The sequence below is a fragment of the Mesoplodon mirus genome, assembly GCF_964341445.2.
Source record: "Mesoplodon mirus genome assembly, chromosome: 4".
In the NCBI taxonomy this organism is placed as follows: Eukaryota; Metazoa; Chordata; class Mammalia; order Artiodactyla; family Ziphiidae; genus Mesoplodon; species Mesoplodon mirus.
The window spans coordinates 154,289,980-154,307,291 of record NC_138979.1 but is presented as its reverse complement, the minus strand read 5'-3'; the positions used below and the strand labels follow the sequence as shown (position 1 = coordinate 154,307,291).

The window sequence follows — 17,312 nt, the reverse complement described above, 5'->3', positions numbered from 1 at the left end:
CCTGCCAGACCCTCACCCTCTGCCCTGCTTCCAGCCCCTCTCATGCGGTTCTGGGGCTGGGGTGGGGTCCTTTTGCCTACTGTCCTGGGGAAGGAGGGTCTCACCGGAGACTTGTAGTACATGATCTGTCCCTGTCTCAGGACAAACCAGCGCCTCTTCCACGTCTTCACCCGGCTCCCCATTTTCAGCAGGTAGCCTGACTTCTCCAGTGACTCCTGCAAGAGTGGAAGGGTGTAGGGGGATGAGGGATGGACAGAAGAGGGAAATCACTGGGGTTCCTGGACATCACACAGGCCAAAATGGCCCAGCTGAGTCACTGCTTTGTCATCAATTAAAAAAAATTACTGAGTATCTACTATGTGTGTTTTCAGGGCACTGCCCTGCTAAGGGTGCAGAGAGGCCTTATAAAGCATGGGTGGTCCTGCTGGCAGGGGGAGAGAACACCTGACCCTGAGGAGGTGGTAGACCAGGGGCTGCACAAGTGAGAGGCTGGCCAGGGAAGGCTTCTGGCAAGAGCCAGACCTGAACTGACCTTGGAAGGAAATCAGCCTTTCCCTTGAAGACGAACCCAGAGGACAGAGAAGGCCATTCCAGGCAGCAGGAGAGGGCAAGAGAGGTTTGGGGAACATCAGCCAAACTGGGGTGGAGGGTTCGTGGAGGGGGAGATGAAGACGGGGCAGCACAGCGCTATGGAGCGAGGGCTGGGGAATGAGCCATCTGGATGTAGCACTGGCTCTGGCGCATAAGAGCATGCCTCTGAGCCTCAGGCTTCTCATCCACGAGATGGGGTAATAAGCCTCATTTGTGAGGACCAATGAGACAGTGCGTACAAAGCCATGAGCACGGTGCCCGGCACACTAAAAACTCAATAAATGTATTGTTAGCTCTCGGCATCCCAGGGTCAGTGTGGAGCTAAAACGAGGTAACATGTGTAAACTCCTCCTGGGCCCCGTGGACCATAGTGATGGGGTCTGTGTGTGCCTGGCCCCCAACTGCACACCCCCAGCCCACTCCCCATGGCCTCACATCATCAGTGGCAGCCCCCAGACTCCCGCCCTCCCTTCGCCAATCCCAGGGACCCCTCGCCTCATGCAGCTGCTGCCTGGGTCTCATGCTGGAGGTCCGCTCCCACCCGGCCCTGCCTCGGCCCCATCGGGGCGGAGGCCAAGCTCCCAGCTCACCCCGCCTGGGCCCAGCCCGTCGGTGGAGTAGGCTGAGGTGCGCTGTAGTTTGTGCTCAGGCTCTGAGTAGTCGCTGTCCAGGGAGCAGGCGTCCGGGGGGATGGCGTAGTCGCCCTCGGAGCTCAGCGAGGACATGGAGACGCCTGTCCAAAGGGAGGAGGAATCAAGGCCCAGGTCCACAGCCTCCTGGCTCACACAGCCTGGGAGCTTCAGGGCCTTCCACACCCACGTGGGACTGCCCATGGGAGGAGATGAAGGGCCCCCATTGTTCCGCAACCCTCCCATCACCCTTCTCCATACCTCTCTTGATGGCCCGGGGGCTGCCCAGTCCACTGGTCTTCCTGGACTCAGAGCAGGGCACTGAAGTTCGGAAGCTCGCCTGGGAGCTGCAGTCATCATCGGACCCAGAGGACTCATCCACAAAGGGCACCGTGCTGATCTGCGTGGCTTTCTGCAAGACAGGCCCCTCCCCACTGCAGCTAAGGCTGCAAGACAAGCCCCATCCCATCTGCACTTTCACTCCCGCTCCAAGTGCCTGGGGCGTGGCCAACACAGCCTGTCTAGAGCATGGGAAGCCATCACCCAGCTGGGACACCCAAAAGACAACAGTCCCTTCCTGACTTGACGACCTTACCCCTGTGTCCTCACCTCCATGCTTCTCTCTCCCTCACACACCATCATCCTCTGTGGTCCACAGTGAAGCTGCCCCACCAGGGCTGAACACCTGGCTGCTGAGACCCTTGCTCCCTGCCACTAGGGGGCCAGAAAACTATGCCACGGGGCCCAGGGTGAGACAGGAGCTTTAAAAGTGGGTGGGGATGACAAATCGAGAGATCATGGCAAAAATTTAAAAAGACCAATTACTTCAATATTGGGGAAACTGTGCGGAAAAGCGTACTCTATTTTATATAAAAGATTTATATAAAATCTTTTTAGAAGGTAATTTGGCACTACCTGTCAAAATTTAAAACATGCATATTATCTGCCCCTAAATTCCACCTCTAGAACTCTGTCCTACAGAAATCTGCATATATAAGTACACAGAGATGTATTTGCATGGTGATGTTCACTGCAACACTGATTGTACAGAAAAGTAGAGACATGACCTACATTGCGAATCAGGGGAGGACAAGTTAAGGTAGTTATGGGGCATCTACACCAAGGGGTACTGGGAAGTCCTGAAAGGGGAGGCAGAGCTGTGCTGTGTGTGGAGGTGGGACAGGAAGACCTGACCCATGGCTGGGTGGACAAGCAAGGGGTAGACTGACATGTATGGCATCATCCTCTTTGCGTGTGCGTGCATGTGTGTAAGAGAGAGTAAATTTGTAAATGCATTTGTAAACGCATCAGAGGGCATTACAGAACAAACACCAAACCATTAGTGAGAGTTGCCTCTGGGGTTAGGAATTAGGGAAAAGCAATGTAAGAAGAAATTTCACTTTTGGCTTTTTATCCTTCTACAAAAAGTTTTACAAAATATTACTGTTGTGATCTCAAAAAACATGTTGGGAATCGTGTTTTTTCCAGTTAATGTTGTAAAAACTCACAGGCAGTCTCAGATTGGTGGGGAATTTCAGTCTTTCCCTAAAGTTTTCCAAAAAATCTGGCTAGAACGGGACAGGAAACTGACAAATCTTTTCAGAGGTGCCCATCTGAATTACCATCGGTCCCTCATCTCTTGAGGCATAATTAATACGACTTATGAGTTCTTGTTAAAGATTATATGAAAGAAATTAGTTAAGTGCCATTTATCAACTGAACAGACCTAAGAAGAATGCAGTTTGGTCTTGTTTCTAATTGGCCAAATACAAGTTGGTGTCATAAGTCCAGGGCACAGTGAATTATGGGTAAAGCTGTTTTCCTTAAGCACCAACAAATTCAGAATAAAAGGTTTCAGTAGGAGAAAAAAAAAAGCAGACAAAAAGTATACAAAAACATCAAGTTGCAGCTATATCTGATTTTTGTTAAAAAATATGTAGAGAGATGTTATGGGAATACATATGGGAATATATGACATAATACATAAAAAGTTCTGGAAGGAGCCCCACTGGCCTCCAGGATAGACATGTGAAAAGATGAGGAGACACAGAGCAGGCATTGGTTTGACCTTTAACTTTTTACTTTGCCCATAATCATACTGATTCACATTTTTGTAAATGTAGAATTTTTCTAATAAAAACCTAATAAAGATATTGAATCACTGTGTTGTGCACCAGGAACTAACATAGTGTTGTAGGTCAATTATACTTCAAAAACAAAGAAACAGACTCAAAGAAAAAGAGATCAGATTTGTGGTTACTGAGGTGGGGGAGGAGGGGGAATTGGATAAAGGTGGTCAAAAGGTACAAGCTTCTAGTTATAAGATCAGTAAGTACTAGGTATGTGATGCAGAATATGATAAATATAACTAACACTGCTGTATGTTAATATATGAAAGTTGTTAAGAGTAAATCCTAAGAGTTCTCATCACAAGAAAAAGGTTTTTTTCTATTGAATTTTGTATCTATATGAGATGCTGCATGTTCACTAAACTTATTGTGGTAATTGTTTCATGAGGTATATAAGTCAAATCATTATACTGCACACCTTAAACTTATGCAGTGCTGTATATGAATTATATCTCAATAAAATGGGAAGAAAAAAATTAAAAATAAAGAGTTTTTTAAAAAACCTAATAAAGATGAACAAAATAAATAGATATATGGGGGGCTGAGCTCCCTGTCCAGAGTTACGTGTGCGCAGACGCCTGCCCCTGGAGACCCACGACAGCCACTGCCTGCCGACGTGGTGGTGGGGCAGTGGGTGCTGGGCGGGGCACCCCCTCCTCGAACAGCAGCTTCTTACCCCCTTCAAGGCTGTGTAGACCGGCACGGTGACGTTCTTGCAGACCAGGCCAGAGAAAGGTCCAGGGGATGCAAGGGCTGGAGGGCTTGAGGCTGGAGGGGCGGGAAGGAGGGATGAGACTCACTCAGGTGGCAAAACCCAGGAAGGGGGGCGGGGGAGGCAGAGACCTGAGCAGAGCGAGGAGGAGAGAGATCCATGCAGACAGCATTCCCTGAAACAGCACTCAAGAGACAGACCGGGGGACAGATCTCAGGACGAGGGCCAAGGTCTTCTGCAGCCCCACTCTTGCCAAGGTGAGCTACAAGCCGTTTGACTATGGGGCACTTGCGTCCCTGTGGGGACTGGGCGGCCGGCGACTCAGGAGCCGCACTCAGGTGGGGATGCAGCTCCTTCAGGGGGTTATCTAAATCAAGGCACTGGGGGCTCCTTTGGCCACAGCCCTTGCACTGCAGAAGGGAAGCTGGTGCAGGTGGGCAGCCAGGCTGGAGCGCCCTGCCTCCAAAGTCCCTTCCAGCTCTGTAATTGGCTACAGCTCTGTTCCCGCCCACTCCCACCCGCAGGCAGGTGATGAGCTGAACCTGTGCAGCTTCCTTCTCTCTCCAAGGGAGCCGGGGCCGCGTGCTTTCACCTGAACCTCACCTGCTGTGGGAGGGAACGGGCTGCAGGTGACCTGGCCCTGGGTGTTTCTCCGAGTCTTCTCCTCCCCGCACGCCCACCCTGCCCACCACGGGCAGCTCATTTGGGACTCACCGCAGCAGGTGGCATTACTTCTAGCAGACACTTCGGATAGCCGCATGCCTGATGTGGCCACAGCGTAGATCCGGCTCTCCTGGAACGGGAGGTCACAAGGGGTCAGGGCCCACCACCCCCGTGTCCACGCCGGCCTCTGGCTTTGGAGGGGGGCAGGCCTGGGTCCACATCCACGCTTAGCCAGTGGCCGGCAGGGGGATCTGGGACAAGTTAACATCATTTCTGGACCTAAGATGGGGGTCATAATGCTCAACTTTCAGGCTGTTGTGACAATCAAATGAAATTATTAATGTAAATGTCTAACACGGAGAGCATAGTCAGTGCCCTGCAGGCGACGTTTATTCCCTCTCTTGCTGCCATCCTTCCCGTGGGGCAAGGAAGTTCAGGAGGAGAGGGAACTGGGACCTGTTTTCTCCGAATCTCCCCCTCTTACAGCCCTTGAAGTTGGGGGGTTGGTGATGAGGATGTCCGAGCCCCACGGCAAGCACGTGCGTGCCCCTTTGTTTGGAAGCCAGTTGTTTGGAAACTGGGACACATTTTTTTCCTACAGTAACAATGTCACATCATGGTTAGGCTTCAGGCTCCAAGTCCTGGCTCACCCAGACCCCTGAACCCCGCCGTAGAAGACACATCGATGGGAACTCCCACCCTCGACTCTTCCCTCGCCCCTCGGGGTCCCCTGGGTCTGAAGCAGGCCCACAGGCCTGGGCAGCTTTTCTTAGGTTTCGATCACTCCCAAACCACCCAGAGGCCCCACCTATCCTCCTCCATATATCTTTTTCACTCAAGGTAAAGGGAAAACAAAGGCCCCTTCAGGTGAGAGGTGAGTCACAAGGACCGGGAAAGGCCTGCCCAGCTCGAGGAGGTAGCTGGGCTAGGCTGGGGCAGGAAGGAAGGTGGATGCTATCCGGGTCACCCCAGAGGGGAGCAGCAGTGCTGGGGCACCTGGGGGAGAGAGGGAGGGGCTGGCGAGGGCTGGGATGAGAGCCGGAGGTGACTGGAGGCAAGGGAAGGGAAGAGATGGGAGGCCGCAGGGAGGAATTTTGGGGGAGGGGCAGGCACCGGGCTGGGGCAGGGAATTCCGTGCTTATTATGTAGGGCAGATAAATTGGGTCCATGTGGTAAAATTAGCCATAAAGACGATTATTTCTTTCAGCAGTGGTAGTGGAATTCAACCACGGACAGGCCGCTAACTTCACAGAGAGAATGAAAGTGTGAAGCTTGAGGGGTTTAGGTTCAACAAATGTAGAGTGTTTTACAAAAGGTTATCTAATGCCTAACTCACACGGTTGTTTTGTGGATCAACAGACAAAGGAACTCTAACTCAGCAAGTAAGTCCATCTGACTCCCTCAGATTGAGAAATGTCCTTCTCTTAATTCTCAGTCTTGATCTTCCCCACGTGGCTACTGCCCAGCTGGTCCCACCTAAGAAGAGAGGTTGGGTTCTCGGGCCACTGTGGTTCCTTAAGGTAACAAGAGTGATCCTGTCTCGGGGACCGGAAGGACCTGAGCCATCCTGCCACATCCCTTGCCGAATGCTCCCTCACTGCCTGCCTCTGCTTTAGGGTTTCAGAGCATCTGGATTTACAAGACAACAAGGAACAAGAGGAGGGGTGATTCTGATAGTGTTCCACCCTGGCCTGGCCCTTGCCAACAGCCTCTCCACGTATTGTGAACCACTGCTGCAACTACTCACCAAATACATATTAACACACTTAATCCTCAGGGCAACCCTATAAAGCAGGTACTATTATCCCCATTTTACAGAGAGGGAAATTGAGGCGCAGAGGTTTAGCAGCTTGCCCCGGCTCACACAGTTTGATCTTGGGACCTCCTGGTTTGATCCTGGGACCCGTGCTCTTAGCCACCACACTGTACCTCCACGGAGAGTCGGGAAGACTACACGAGAAAATGGGCACCAAGCACCCAGCTTGGCTGTGGCCCGCGGTGAGCGCCTGCTCAGGAAACAGCCGGCCGCCGTCCAATTGGAAATCCTGGCTCCACCCCTTGTGGGCGGAGTAATCTGGACAGGCCCAGGGGTACCCACCGCCCAGAGGGGGTGAGAGTGACAGCCTCGTCCCACGCTCAGCAGATGGCTGTGCCCGACAGCATTCGCACCATCAGCCCAGCCCCTCTGTCCTGTCCCCAGGGGGCCTCTTACCCAGGATGGAAACCGGTGCAGGGGGGGTGTAGGTGGTTTGTTCCCCAAATCCACTTCCTCCATCTTCCCCGCTGGGGGTTGCTCCTCCATCTCCATCTTCTCCGGTTCCTCCCGGAGCTCAGGTCCAGCCTCTGCCTTGGGAAGGCTGGAGGAGTGGAGGGCTGAGAGTGTCCCAATCTCAATGCTCACCACGTGGTCAAAGTGCACAGGGCCTGCCTGGGGCTGGCTGTGGTGCCGCTTGGCCAGCTGGATGCTGTCCCGGTGGGTGCTGGGAGCCCGCACCTTCGGCAGAGTCAGGCTGCAGCCGGGGCCACCTTCCCTGGCAGAGGTCTTTGTCCTGGGAAGCGTCCCTCCCTGAGCAGTGACCAGGCCTTCACCCCAGGAAGCCAAACCATGCCTGGGGGTGCAAGGCTTCAGGCACAGCTGGCCAGGAGAGCCCTGTCCTCCCAGATGAAGTGGAAGGGTCTTGGCTTCTGATATTTCTCCAGGGTGGACCATACTGGAACTAGAATCCTCCAAGGGGCTTCCTGCTTTAGGAACAGAGTCCTTGCTCGGCAGAGCACCTGGAGAAGGTACGGGCATAACTGCCTTCAGGGCACCCTGGGCCTGAGGCCCACCGTCCTGCCCCACTGGCTGGGCTCCTGGTCCTGCAGGGACAGAATCCTGCTCTGTGGTTCCCTGGGGGGCCACCAGCAGCTTCCCCGAAGGTGCCATCTGAAGAGCTGTGGTTGGGACAAAAATAGGCATGTTAACAGCTTCCTCAATTCAGCCCCACGCACGCGCACGCACACACACACACACACACACACCCCCCACTCCCCCGACTCCCGCACATGCTGGCCCGCTCACCTTCTAGTGCACGTTGAAGGGCTCCCACCTGCTCTACCAGGTGCTGATTGCAGCTTTTCAGGTGCTGATTCTCCATCTCAAGCTAGACAAAAAGAAAAATGAAGATTGAGAATAAATACTCAGCCTACACATTCAGACATATAATTCAAAATAAGATTAAAATTCTTCTTAAAGATCAAATCTACACAAAAGAACCCGTGGTGCCCCCCAATCCACTGCTGACTCTCCCGGGAGCCCTGACCTCCTCCTCTCTGCGCTACCTGGTTGTAGATGGGAAAGAATTCCATTTGGCAGCCCCTGTGCTTTCTTTTCTAGGCTTTTGGGGTTTTATTTTAATAAATTTTATTTATTTATTTTTGGCTACATTGGGTCTTCGTTGCTGCGCACGGGCTTTCTCTAGTTGTGGCGAGCAGGGGCTACTCTTTGTTGCAGTGCATGGGCTTCTCATTGCAGTGGCTTCTCTTGTTGTGGAGCACGGGCTCTAGACGTGCAGCCTTCAGTAGTTGTGGCATTTGGGCTCAGTAGTTGTGGCTCGCGGGCTCTAGAGTGCAGGCTCAGTAGTTGTGGTGCACGGGCTTAGTTGCTCCGCGGCACGTGCGATCTTCCCGGATCAGGGCTCGAACCCATGTCCCCTGCATTTGGAAGGCGGGTTCTTAACCACTGTGCCACCAGGGAAGTCCTTCTTTTCTAGGTATCTTTAACCTTCTAAAAAAATGGTGAAATATAACACACACACAAAAAAAACCCTGCATTCTACACCAATGAACAGCTTAACAAATGATTCTGAAATGAATACTCATGTGACTGCCACCCAGATTAAGAAAGAGGAATCTGCCAACACTCCAGACATCCCGGACTTGTCCTTCCCCAATCACAAGATCCGCCCTCCCCACTAAGGCGACAACTCTTCTGAGTCTATGAGATTCATTTCCTTGCTTTCTGTGTTTTACCATCTAAGTATGCACCCTACACACATTAGTGTAGTTGTGCCCATTAGAACTTTATATAAATGCAATTATTCAAGATGTACTTCTGTATCTGGCTTCTTCTGCTCAACATACTATCCATGAGATCCAGCCTCAGGGTGGCTGCATTTTCTTTGAAATGAAAGCCAACACACTTTTTTATTGTTGTTGTTTATAACACAAAAAGTTTTATTTCCTTGCTTATATTTTATATCATATGTATTCTACTCAGTTTCACATGCTTTATTTATACTGGATCCAGGATGAAGGAGAAAACCCTATCTCCTGGAAAAAGGAAAAGGACAATAATAAATTCATGTGATTGTTCTTTTCTTTTTTTTTTAACTTCTTTTTCCTTTTTTGGCTGCATTGGGTCTTCGTTGCTGTGCACAGGCTTTCTCTAGTTTCAGTGAGCGAGAGCTACTCTTCGTTGCGGTGCGTAGGCTTCTCATTGTGGTGGCTTCTCTCGTTGTGGAGCACAGGCTTTAGGCGCACAGGCTCAGTAGTTGTGGCACACGGGCTTAGTTGCTCCGTGGCATGTGGGAACTTCCCGGACTAGGGCTCAAACCCATGTCCCCTGCATTGGCAGGTGGATTCTTAACCATGGCACCACGGGGGAAGTCCCTATGTTGGCAGGTGGATTCTTAACTACGGTGCCACCAGGGAAGTCCCCATGTGATTGTTCTTGAAGTTTCTAATTGAATATAGCTTACATATATGTCTAGAGCAAGTCATATAAACAAGCATAATGTCCATGATCTGCAGAAGCATATTCCTTCCTCAGGGAGGCATAGCAAATCTTATGGCAAGGGGCAGGGATATATTATCCTTCTACTGGAAAGGAGTCGGGAACAATATACAACCTATAAAAATTACTTTTATCACAGTAGCAACTTGCTTGTATTTTTTTTTGCCTCAGTTTACTAATTGATAAATTGAAGATGGCAACTTCCACAAAGTTGTCATTGAGAGTAAATCAGTATCTATGTTTAAAATGCCTGCCTTAGAACTTGATGCATTGCAAGCGTTTAACAATTATTGGTTAATTACATTCTTCTTTTCCAATTATTCTAATGATTTTTATCCTGAGCTCTAGGACCCAGATTTTTCATTGTTTGATGTTTTATTCTCACCATATCATTTCACCATGTCATGATCCACAGGCCCTTAATTCCTCATTATCTTCCCTGACAAAACATACTTTTTTTCTTGTTTCAACCTTTGATAAAAGTAACTTTGACCTCTTATTCACCTAGGAGCAAAAAATAACTGTTCTTCCATTGTCTCCAGCCAATATGCCAGGTCCTGTTAATAGGCTGTCCAGTACCCATTCTAATTGGAAAGCCAACACACTTTCATTGAGCTTTTAGCAAGAGATCAGGGCTGTGGAAGATGCAGGTTATAGGCATCAGCTCTGTCCCCAAGGACTTGTAGTCTAGCAGGTGACCTGAGATGTGTGTCCACAGAAAGGACAGGAGGCAAAATGAGCCGCTACCCCCTGCAGGTGTGAGCCACTTGTGTCAGGAGTGAGTGTTCACCCTTCCCCAAACTTCAATTCCCCTTCCTTCTGTTTAGAAAGAGGTTGTTTTTTGGTTTTTTGCTAGCAGCGCTGTAGCTTCTAGTCCTGATTTCCTAAATAAAGCTGTAGCAAGTGGTGAGCTATGAAAACGGATGGACAGAGGTGGAAAGTAGAATAGAGGTTACCAGGGACTGGGGGGAGAGACAAGGGGGAGTTAGTGTTTAATGGGTATGGAGTTTGCTTGGGGTGGGAAACGTTTAGGAGGTAGTGGTGATGGGTACACAACACTGCGAATGTACTTAATGCCACTGCATTGTACACTTCAAAAACAGCTCAAGTGGTATATTTTATGTATATTTGAGCACCAAAGAAAAAAAAAGTTAAAAAGAATGGAGAGGACAGAGGGTGGATGGTAAGGACTGTGTGTGCTTCTCAGAAGGAAGCTGATGGGACCCCTCAGAAGTGAGACTCATTCTTTCTCCCCAGACACAAAGCAAACCAGGAGCTCTAGGGAAACCCAACTCTGACAGCAGGAAGGGAAAAATGAAGTGAAGTGTCTCAGTGTTTAAGCTGAATGAGAGACAAACGGTTAACAAAATGAAAAGCAGGCAAGGCCCCACAAACAGATAGAGGTAGAAAAACGCAGAGGGACAGGAGCAGCCCCACGCAGGTCCCTTGCAGGCTTCCCAAGATAAGCTCTCACTCACCTCTGCTAACTTCAGTGTCACCCATTCCTTGATCTTTGCAGCTTTTTCTTGAACGATTTTTGCTTCCTCAGCTCTCATCTTCTTCTGCAAGATAGAGAGGGCCTTTAGTTCATCACGGTGGTCACCGTTTTAGTGAATAATTGGAGATGGGAGGCCCTGAGAAGAAATATTAAGGGACTGGATGGAGGTCGGCCGATAGGAAAAAATACATTCATTTATGAATTCTTAGAAAATATTCTTAAAGTGAGAAAGGCCTTCCTAAGCATAATACAAATCCCAAATAGCCATGAAAGAAAAGACTAATAAATCTATATCATCTCTATAAATTACTATATGACAAAAAAAAAAAAAAACAGATGCCCCTAAACAAAATGAAAAGCCCAATTGGGAGATGATTTGCAACACAAATGACTTACATACAAAAGGGATAATTTGAAATTAACAAACCAATAAATACATGCAAAAGATATAAATAGGAAATCAACAGCAAATAAAGGGAAAGAAACCCATGAAAAGCTGTGCAATCTTCATTATTATTTTTAAAATGCAAATAAAAGTGACACATCATTTTCCTCTACCAGACTAACACAATTTAAGTTTGATATAACCCTAAATTGTCAAGGTTGTTGGAAAACAGCCCACCTCATACAAATGGGCAAAGCCTTTTTGGGGAAAAACTTGATAATATTTGTCAACATTTAAAATGTCCATACCACTGATCTAACAAACCCACTGCTTAGGAATCATTAATTGCATTACTATTTGATAAAGCAACAAAAACAAAAAATTCAAAACTGGAAATAACCTAAGAGTCCACAAATAAGGGCTTGGCTAAATAAACAAAGTGAAAATGGAACACTGCTCTGATACACAGGAAATGGTCACAATAAACAGTGGTTAGTGGTGAGGAATGAAAATGAAGGATGGGGACGGAGGAAAAATGTCATTTTATACCCTTTTGGTCTTTTTGTATTTTTTACTATAAGCATGTATTACCTTTACAGTTAAAAAATAAAAAATAAAGGTAAATTAGCACATGAGGACAATTCCCTCAAAATAATCAACAGTATACAGTGATCCCTCGGTATCTACAGGGGTACTGGTTTCAGGACACCCAGCAGATACCAAGACCTGCGGATGCTCAAGTTCATTATATTGATGTAATAGGGTGAAGCACAGTCAGCCCTCCGTATTGGTGGGTTCGGCATCTGCAGATTCCACCAACCACGGACCTAATTCTGTGGATATGGAGGGCTGACTGTACTATGCCCTTTCATATAATGGATCTGAGCATCCACAGATCTTGGTATCTGCGGGGTGTCCTGGAACCAATGCCCTGTGGATACCAAGTGACCACTGTAAAATGACTCAAAAGCGAGGTTTGTATCTAAAGAATAGCAGCCTAGGAGAGAACAAAATACAGGCTTTGGGGATTTGGCTCTGCCTCTGAGGCTTATTTGCTGTGGGGCACTGGGAAGGCCACATCAGCCTCTGGTGATGTCATCTCTAAAATGGGCGAAGATACATCTCCCTTCTGGACCATCTTGAGGATGAAGGGACAGAAAGTGCACCGCACAGTGCCTGAGGCACAGGTAATCAACAAGTTCTAGAACGAGTACTAGTTCCCTGCTCTAAAAAGCATGGAGGGACTTCCCTGGTGGCACAGTGGTTAAGAATCCGCCTGCCAATGCAGGGGACATGGGTTCCAGCCCTGGTCCAGGAAGATCCCACATGCCGTGGAGCAACTAAGCCCATGCACCGCGACTACTGAGCCTGCGCTCTAGAGCCTGCAAGCCACAACTATTGAGCCCACATGCCACAACTACTGAAGCCCGTGCGCCTATAGCCAGTGCTCTGCAACAGGAGAGGCCACCACAATGAGAAGCCTGTGCACCTCAACAAAGAGTAGCCCCTGCTCACCACAACTAGAGAAAGCCCGCCCACAGCAACGAAGATTCAAGGCAGCCATAAATAAATAAATAAATAAATAAATAAATAAATAAATTTATTTAAAAAAAAATAAATAAAAAGCATGGAGACAACTGGTATACTCTCAGTTGTTTAGAGACCAGCAGTAACAACTTTGATTGCACTTCTAGGGAAAAACTGCCTCGAAGTTGTAAGATGATGGACATAAGCTCCAAACAAGGGAGTCTGTGGAAATGAGATGGGCATATGGAAATGTCTGACTCAGTATTTGAGAGCTGGCGAACCGGTAAGGTTATCTAGGGGTTTGCAGACGGGCCACAGGCCAAATCCAGCCTTCCACCTGGTCCCTCCCTGAACAGCCCTGCCCATTCATTTCTGTATTGTCTAGGGCCACTTCCAGGCTACAGCAGCAGAGTTGGCTAGCTGCAACAGAGACCACATGGCCTGCAAAGCCAAAAATATTTACTACCTGGCCCTTCGCAAAAGAAGTCTGCCGACCCCTGACCTAGTTTGATACCCTGATATTTATGTGGCTGTGGAAACTGAGGCCCAGAGGGTGAAATGACTTGCCTCTGTCAGTTTGTGCCACGGCTGGGGCTTAAAACCAGGTCTACTGACTTGCAAAACAGCATTCTCTCTCTTCTGATCTGGACCTCTTATTATTGTAAAAGGATTTCTTTTCCTGACCTAAGTAAGCTTTAGCAGGAATCATTTTGTCCACCAATTCCCAGGTGCTACCACTTCTAACTATGAACCACTCAACAGAGAAGCCAGGTATCTAAAATCAATGGGAGGGCTTCCCTGGTGGCGCAGTGGTTAAGAATCCGCCCGCCAATGCAGGGGACATGGGTTCGAGCCCTGGTCCGGGAAGATCCCACGTGCCACGGAGCAACTAAGCCCGTGTGCCACAACTGCTGAGCCTGCACTCTAGAGCCCGCAAGCCACAACTACTGAGCCCGCACACCTAGAGCCCGTGCTCTGCAACAAGAGAAGCCACCGCAATGAGAAGCCCGCGCACCACAACAAAGGGTAGCCCCCGCTCACTTCAACTAGAGGAAGCCCACATGCAACATTGAAGACCCAATGCAGCCAAAAATAAAAATAAGTAAAATAAATAAATTAAAAATAAAATAAAATCAATAGGAAATTGATGAGAGAGTCCATGTGTCAACATTCTATTGATATTTTCCCATGATTTTTCAGGAACACATGGCGCCCCACACATTGTGGGAGGCACATCCCACAAAGGAAATGTTCAGTGACTGTTGATGAATGATTACGAATGTGCCCATGATAGTGGGAAGGCACCAGCAGGATTAGCTGGGACCTCCATGGAGAGTACACATGTGGAAAACTGCAAGTTGTCTGGCCATGCTGTGAGGTTTTCTGTTGGAAACAATGGAGCTCTGCCACCAGGGAAAAGCTGGGTAGGTAAGACCAATGACAGAGGGAAGGGAGAGAATTAGGATGAAGCTAATGGGATCGTGAAGGGGAAGCTGGGCCCAGGGGACTGGCAGGGGGGTGTTCCAGACGTCCCCTCCAGAACAAAGATGCTGACTGTGGCTGGAATACTGGGCAGTGGCCTCTCCTGGGCTCCTATGCGCTTTTCAGAGGAGGTGGCAACTTTGGTCTCTGTCTACTCAGGTTCATTGAGAAACTTTGGCCGAGCAGTTGACCAAGGCTGACGGTCCAGCTCTGTGCTGCTCTGCTACTACGTGTCCCACAGGTTGGCAGGGCACAAGACCAGGGTGGAAAAGGAAAAGCTCTCCTTACCAAACACCGACCTCAGGTCTGATACTGTACCCAGATTCCCTGAGTTCATTCTACCGACAGCCCTAAGACATACCACAACCCCTATTTTACAGATGCGTAAAACGAGAATCAGCGACTTAAGTAGTTTGCTCACTGGTGCTAAAGAAGGTATTCAACCCAGGTGAGTCAGCCTCCAAGGTCCCTTTCCCACCATATCACCTGCCTGGCTCTTCACGCACCTTCCAATACATCTCCGCGAGAAAGAACAGTCTTGTGAGGGAGAGAGTCCCCACCACCAGTGGCCCAAGCAGAGGGGCTCTGCTCAAGGAGCCGTGGGCAGCGGGTGCAGGTGCTGCAGGGGGGCACTGGCACTTACCTGCTTCTCCAACTGTGCCTCCAGCCGGCCGATGAGTTCGTCTTTGCCCTGCATGGCATTCAGCAATTCTTGGTACTTCCGGTGCAGGCTGCCTGCTGAGTCCACATTCTTCAGATTGGACAATTTCACCTTCTCTTCCATCACACCCACCTGAAAAGTACCAATCGTCTCATAGGGTTGGGGTACGGTGTGTGAAATGGCCTCCCACATGGGATGGGATGGGATGGGATGGGATGCTGCCTGATGCCCCAACCTGTGACTCTCAGGCAGAGCCCATACCCAGGGCAGTTGGGGCCAATTAATTCAAGGACCACTCATTAAGCCTCATCTGGGCAAAAGAAGGAATTGACAAAGAAGGAATAGCAGGGTGTAGGGCCATCTAACTCTGGGGGCCCCAGTAGGGACAAGCTGGGCAGGTCAAACAGCCCTGGAGAGGAAATGCTCTAGCTTCACTGTGGCAGAGACATATGCTGCTCACTGAATGTCCATGAACTTCCCGATACTTTCCAGCCCTCTTGGAGTTAGATGGCCATGGAATTCACTGCAGCCAATGGGCCTGAGTGGAATGACTCAGTCATTTCTGGGCTGAAGTATTTAAAAGCTGGCGCACAAGGACCCAGCTCTCTTTCCCTGCCATGGCAACCAAGGAGGCTGCATGTTCTAGCTGGTTCCGCTGGAAGATGAGGAGCTCCATTACCTTGGGTCCCTGAATCACCGTGCGAAGTAGAATCCCTGGCTAACCCTCAATGGAGAGGTACCATGAGTGAGAACTAAATGTGATAAACTGCAGATACATCAGACTTCATTGGTTACTCAGCATAACCTAGCCTATTTGGACTAAGCCATTCACCTGCTCACTTCACTGACCCTTGCCCAAAGATTCCTTCATGCCCACAGAAAGCCCCAGGCACCTTCATTTGTTCAGAAGGTCTAACACATGGCTGCTGGTTTTCCTCGCCCCTGTAAGAGGCTTATCGGTGTGACATGTCCATGTGTGTCCACGGAAAGGGTCAGGAAAGGCCAATGGTCATTTCCGCTGCACACTCCTGCCATCCCCTCCCTGGTTACCTGGGTCTCCGCGTCCTCTGCTCTCTGCTCTGCCTCCAGCAGCCTCTGCTCCAGCTCCTGCATCTGCTCAACCAGAGAGGAAGGGAGATCTAGGTGCAGTGTCCCTACAGTGAACATGGCATCAAGGCAGTGCATGTGAATTGTGCAGATGCTACACACAGGCCGGGCTCAAACTGCCCATCTCAAGGGGCTCAAGGATGTCAGGGTAAAGATTGCCGTGGCAGCCCTCGGCTCCCTTATCCTGAATTTCTTGGGCAGGTGAAGAGCCTAGAGCTGCTGTCCTCTCTGCTGAGTGAGGAAAAGCCTGGGTCTTTCTCCCTGTGGAGGGCGCCCGGGGAGGGGGAGCAGTACCACCGTCGTTCTCCCTGAGGCATCCTCACCCTCACTCTTGTTTTCAGGCTCCTCTCCCAGACCTCTCTCTCCTCTCAGCACTGGGCTGCAGGCAGTGCCCTGCCATGTGCCTGGCATGGAACGTGCTCCCATGTGAGCCCCCATCACGTCGGATATTCCTTCCTACCCCAGAATGGCTCCCTGGCTGGGGACAAATACCTCCTCCCCTTCTTTCAAGGATGCCTCTGACTGCAAATGGCATTCACAGGTATGACCTTATTTGATTTCTTTAATCTTAAGCACATTAAAAAAAAAATTCTATCTAGCTACCAGTCTGGAATCGTATGCCAGCTGGCCCAAGAAAAGGGACCAATGTTCTCATACACAGAGCCTCATCAGGGACCGGATCTAAGGTGAAGCCTAAGGAGCAGCTCACCAGCCCACGGCCCACATGGCATCTCTGCAGCTTCGTGAGCTCACAGCCCGTTGAGTGAAGTGTGAGCAGGATTTCAGCTCCCACCCTCCCCCTGGCCAGGGCTCAGAGTGCACTGCCAAAACCTTACACCATCACACAGAAGTCCTGCGGAGCCATACATTCCACTCTCCTACCAAGCGCCATGGGCCATGGCCTAGTCAGGCAACTGCTTCCTTCCCCGCCCTGCCTTGCCCCAGGGCAACAGGTGTGCAGGAAAAATACACTAGAGGCATAACCTCCCAGCCCTGTCCTCTGTGAGGCTGTACAGGCCTTGCCTCCCAAGCTCCAGTCCAGCCCTCGCCCACCTTATCTCTGCAGATTTGGACTTTTCTCTGGCTACTCAACCTCTCCCTTTGGCCTGGACCCTGGCTTGATATTTACCAGTGAACTGAGCAATTAATTTTTT

At 49.7% G+C, this 17,312-nt stretch overlaps 1 protein-coding gene across 2 annotated transcripts in view; it reads right to left on the bottom strand.

Moving 5' to 3' along the window:
- PLEKHH1 (pleckstrin homology, MyTH4 and FERM domain containing H1) overlaps positions 1-17,312 on the bottom strand; it is a 54,138-nt gene that overhangs the window by 16,508 nt on the left and 20,318 nt on the right. For both annotated transcript variants that reach the window (XM_082618940.1, XM_082618941.1), the window contains exons 3-12: positions 16,102-16,164; positions 15,034-15,183; positions 10,977-11,060; positions 7,786-7,867; positions 6,937-7,658; positions 4,776-4,854; positions 4,026-4,117; positions 1,482-1,632; positions 1,182-1,324; positions 105-215 (exon numbers count right to left, since the gene is read on the bottom strand). In XM_082618940.1, coding sequence (XP_082475066.1) covers positions 105-215; positions 1,182-1,324; positions 1,482-1,632; positions 4,026-4,117; positions 4,776-4,854; positions 6,937-7,658; positions 7,786-7,867; positions 10,977-11,060; positions 15,034-15,183; positions 16,102-16,164 — 1,677 coding nt within the window. The remainder of the gene's footprint in view (positions 1-104; positions 216-1,181; positions 1,325-1,481; positions 1,633-4,025; positions 4,118-4,775; positions 4,855-6,936; positions 7,659-7,785; positions 7,868-10,976; positions 11,061-15,033; positions 15,184-16,101; positions 16,165-17,312) is intronic.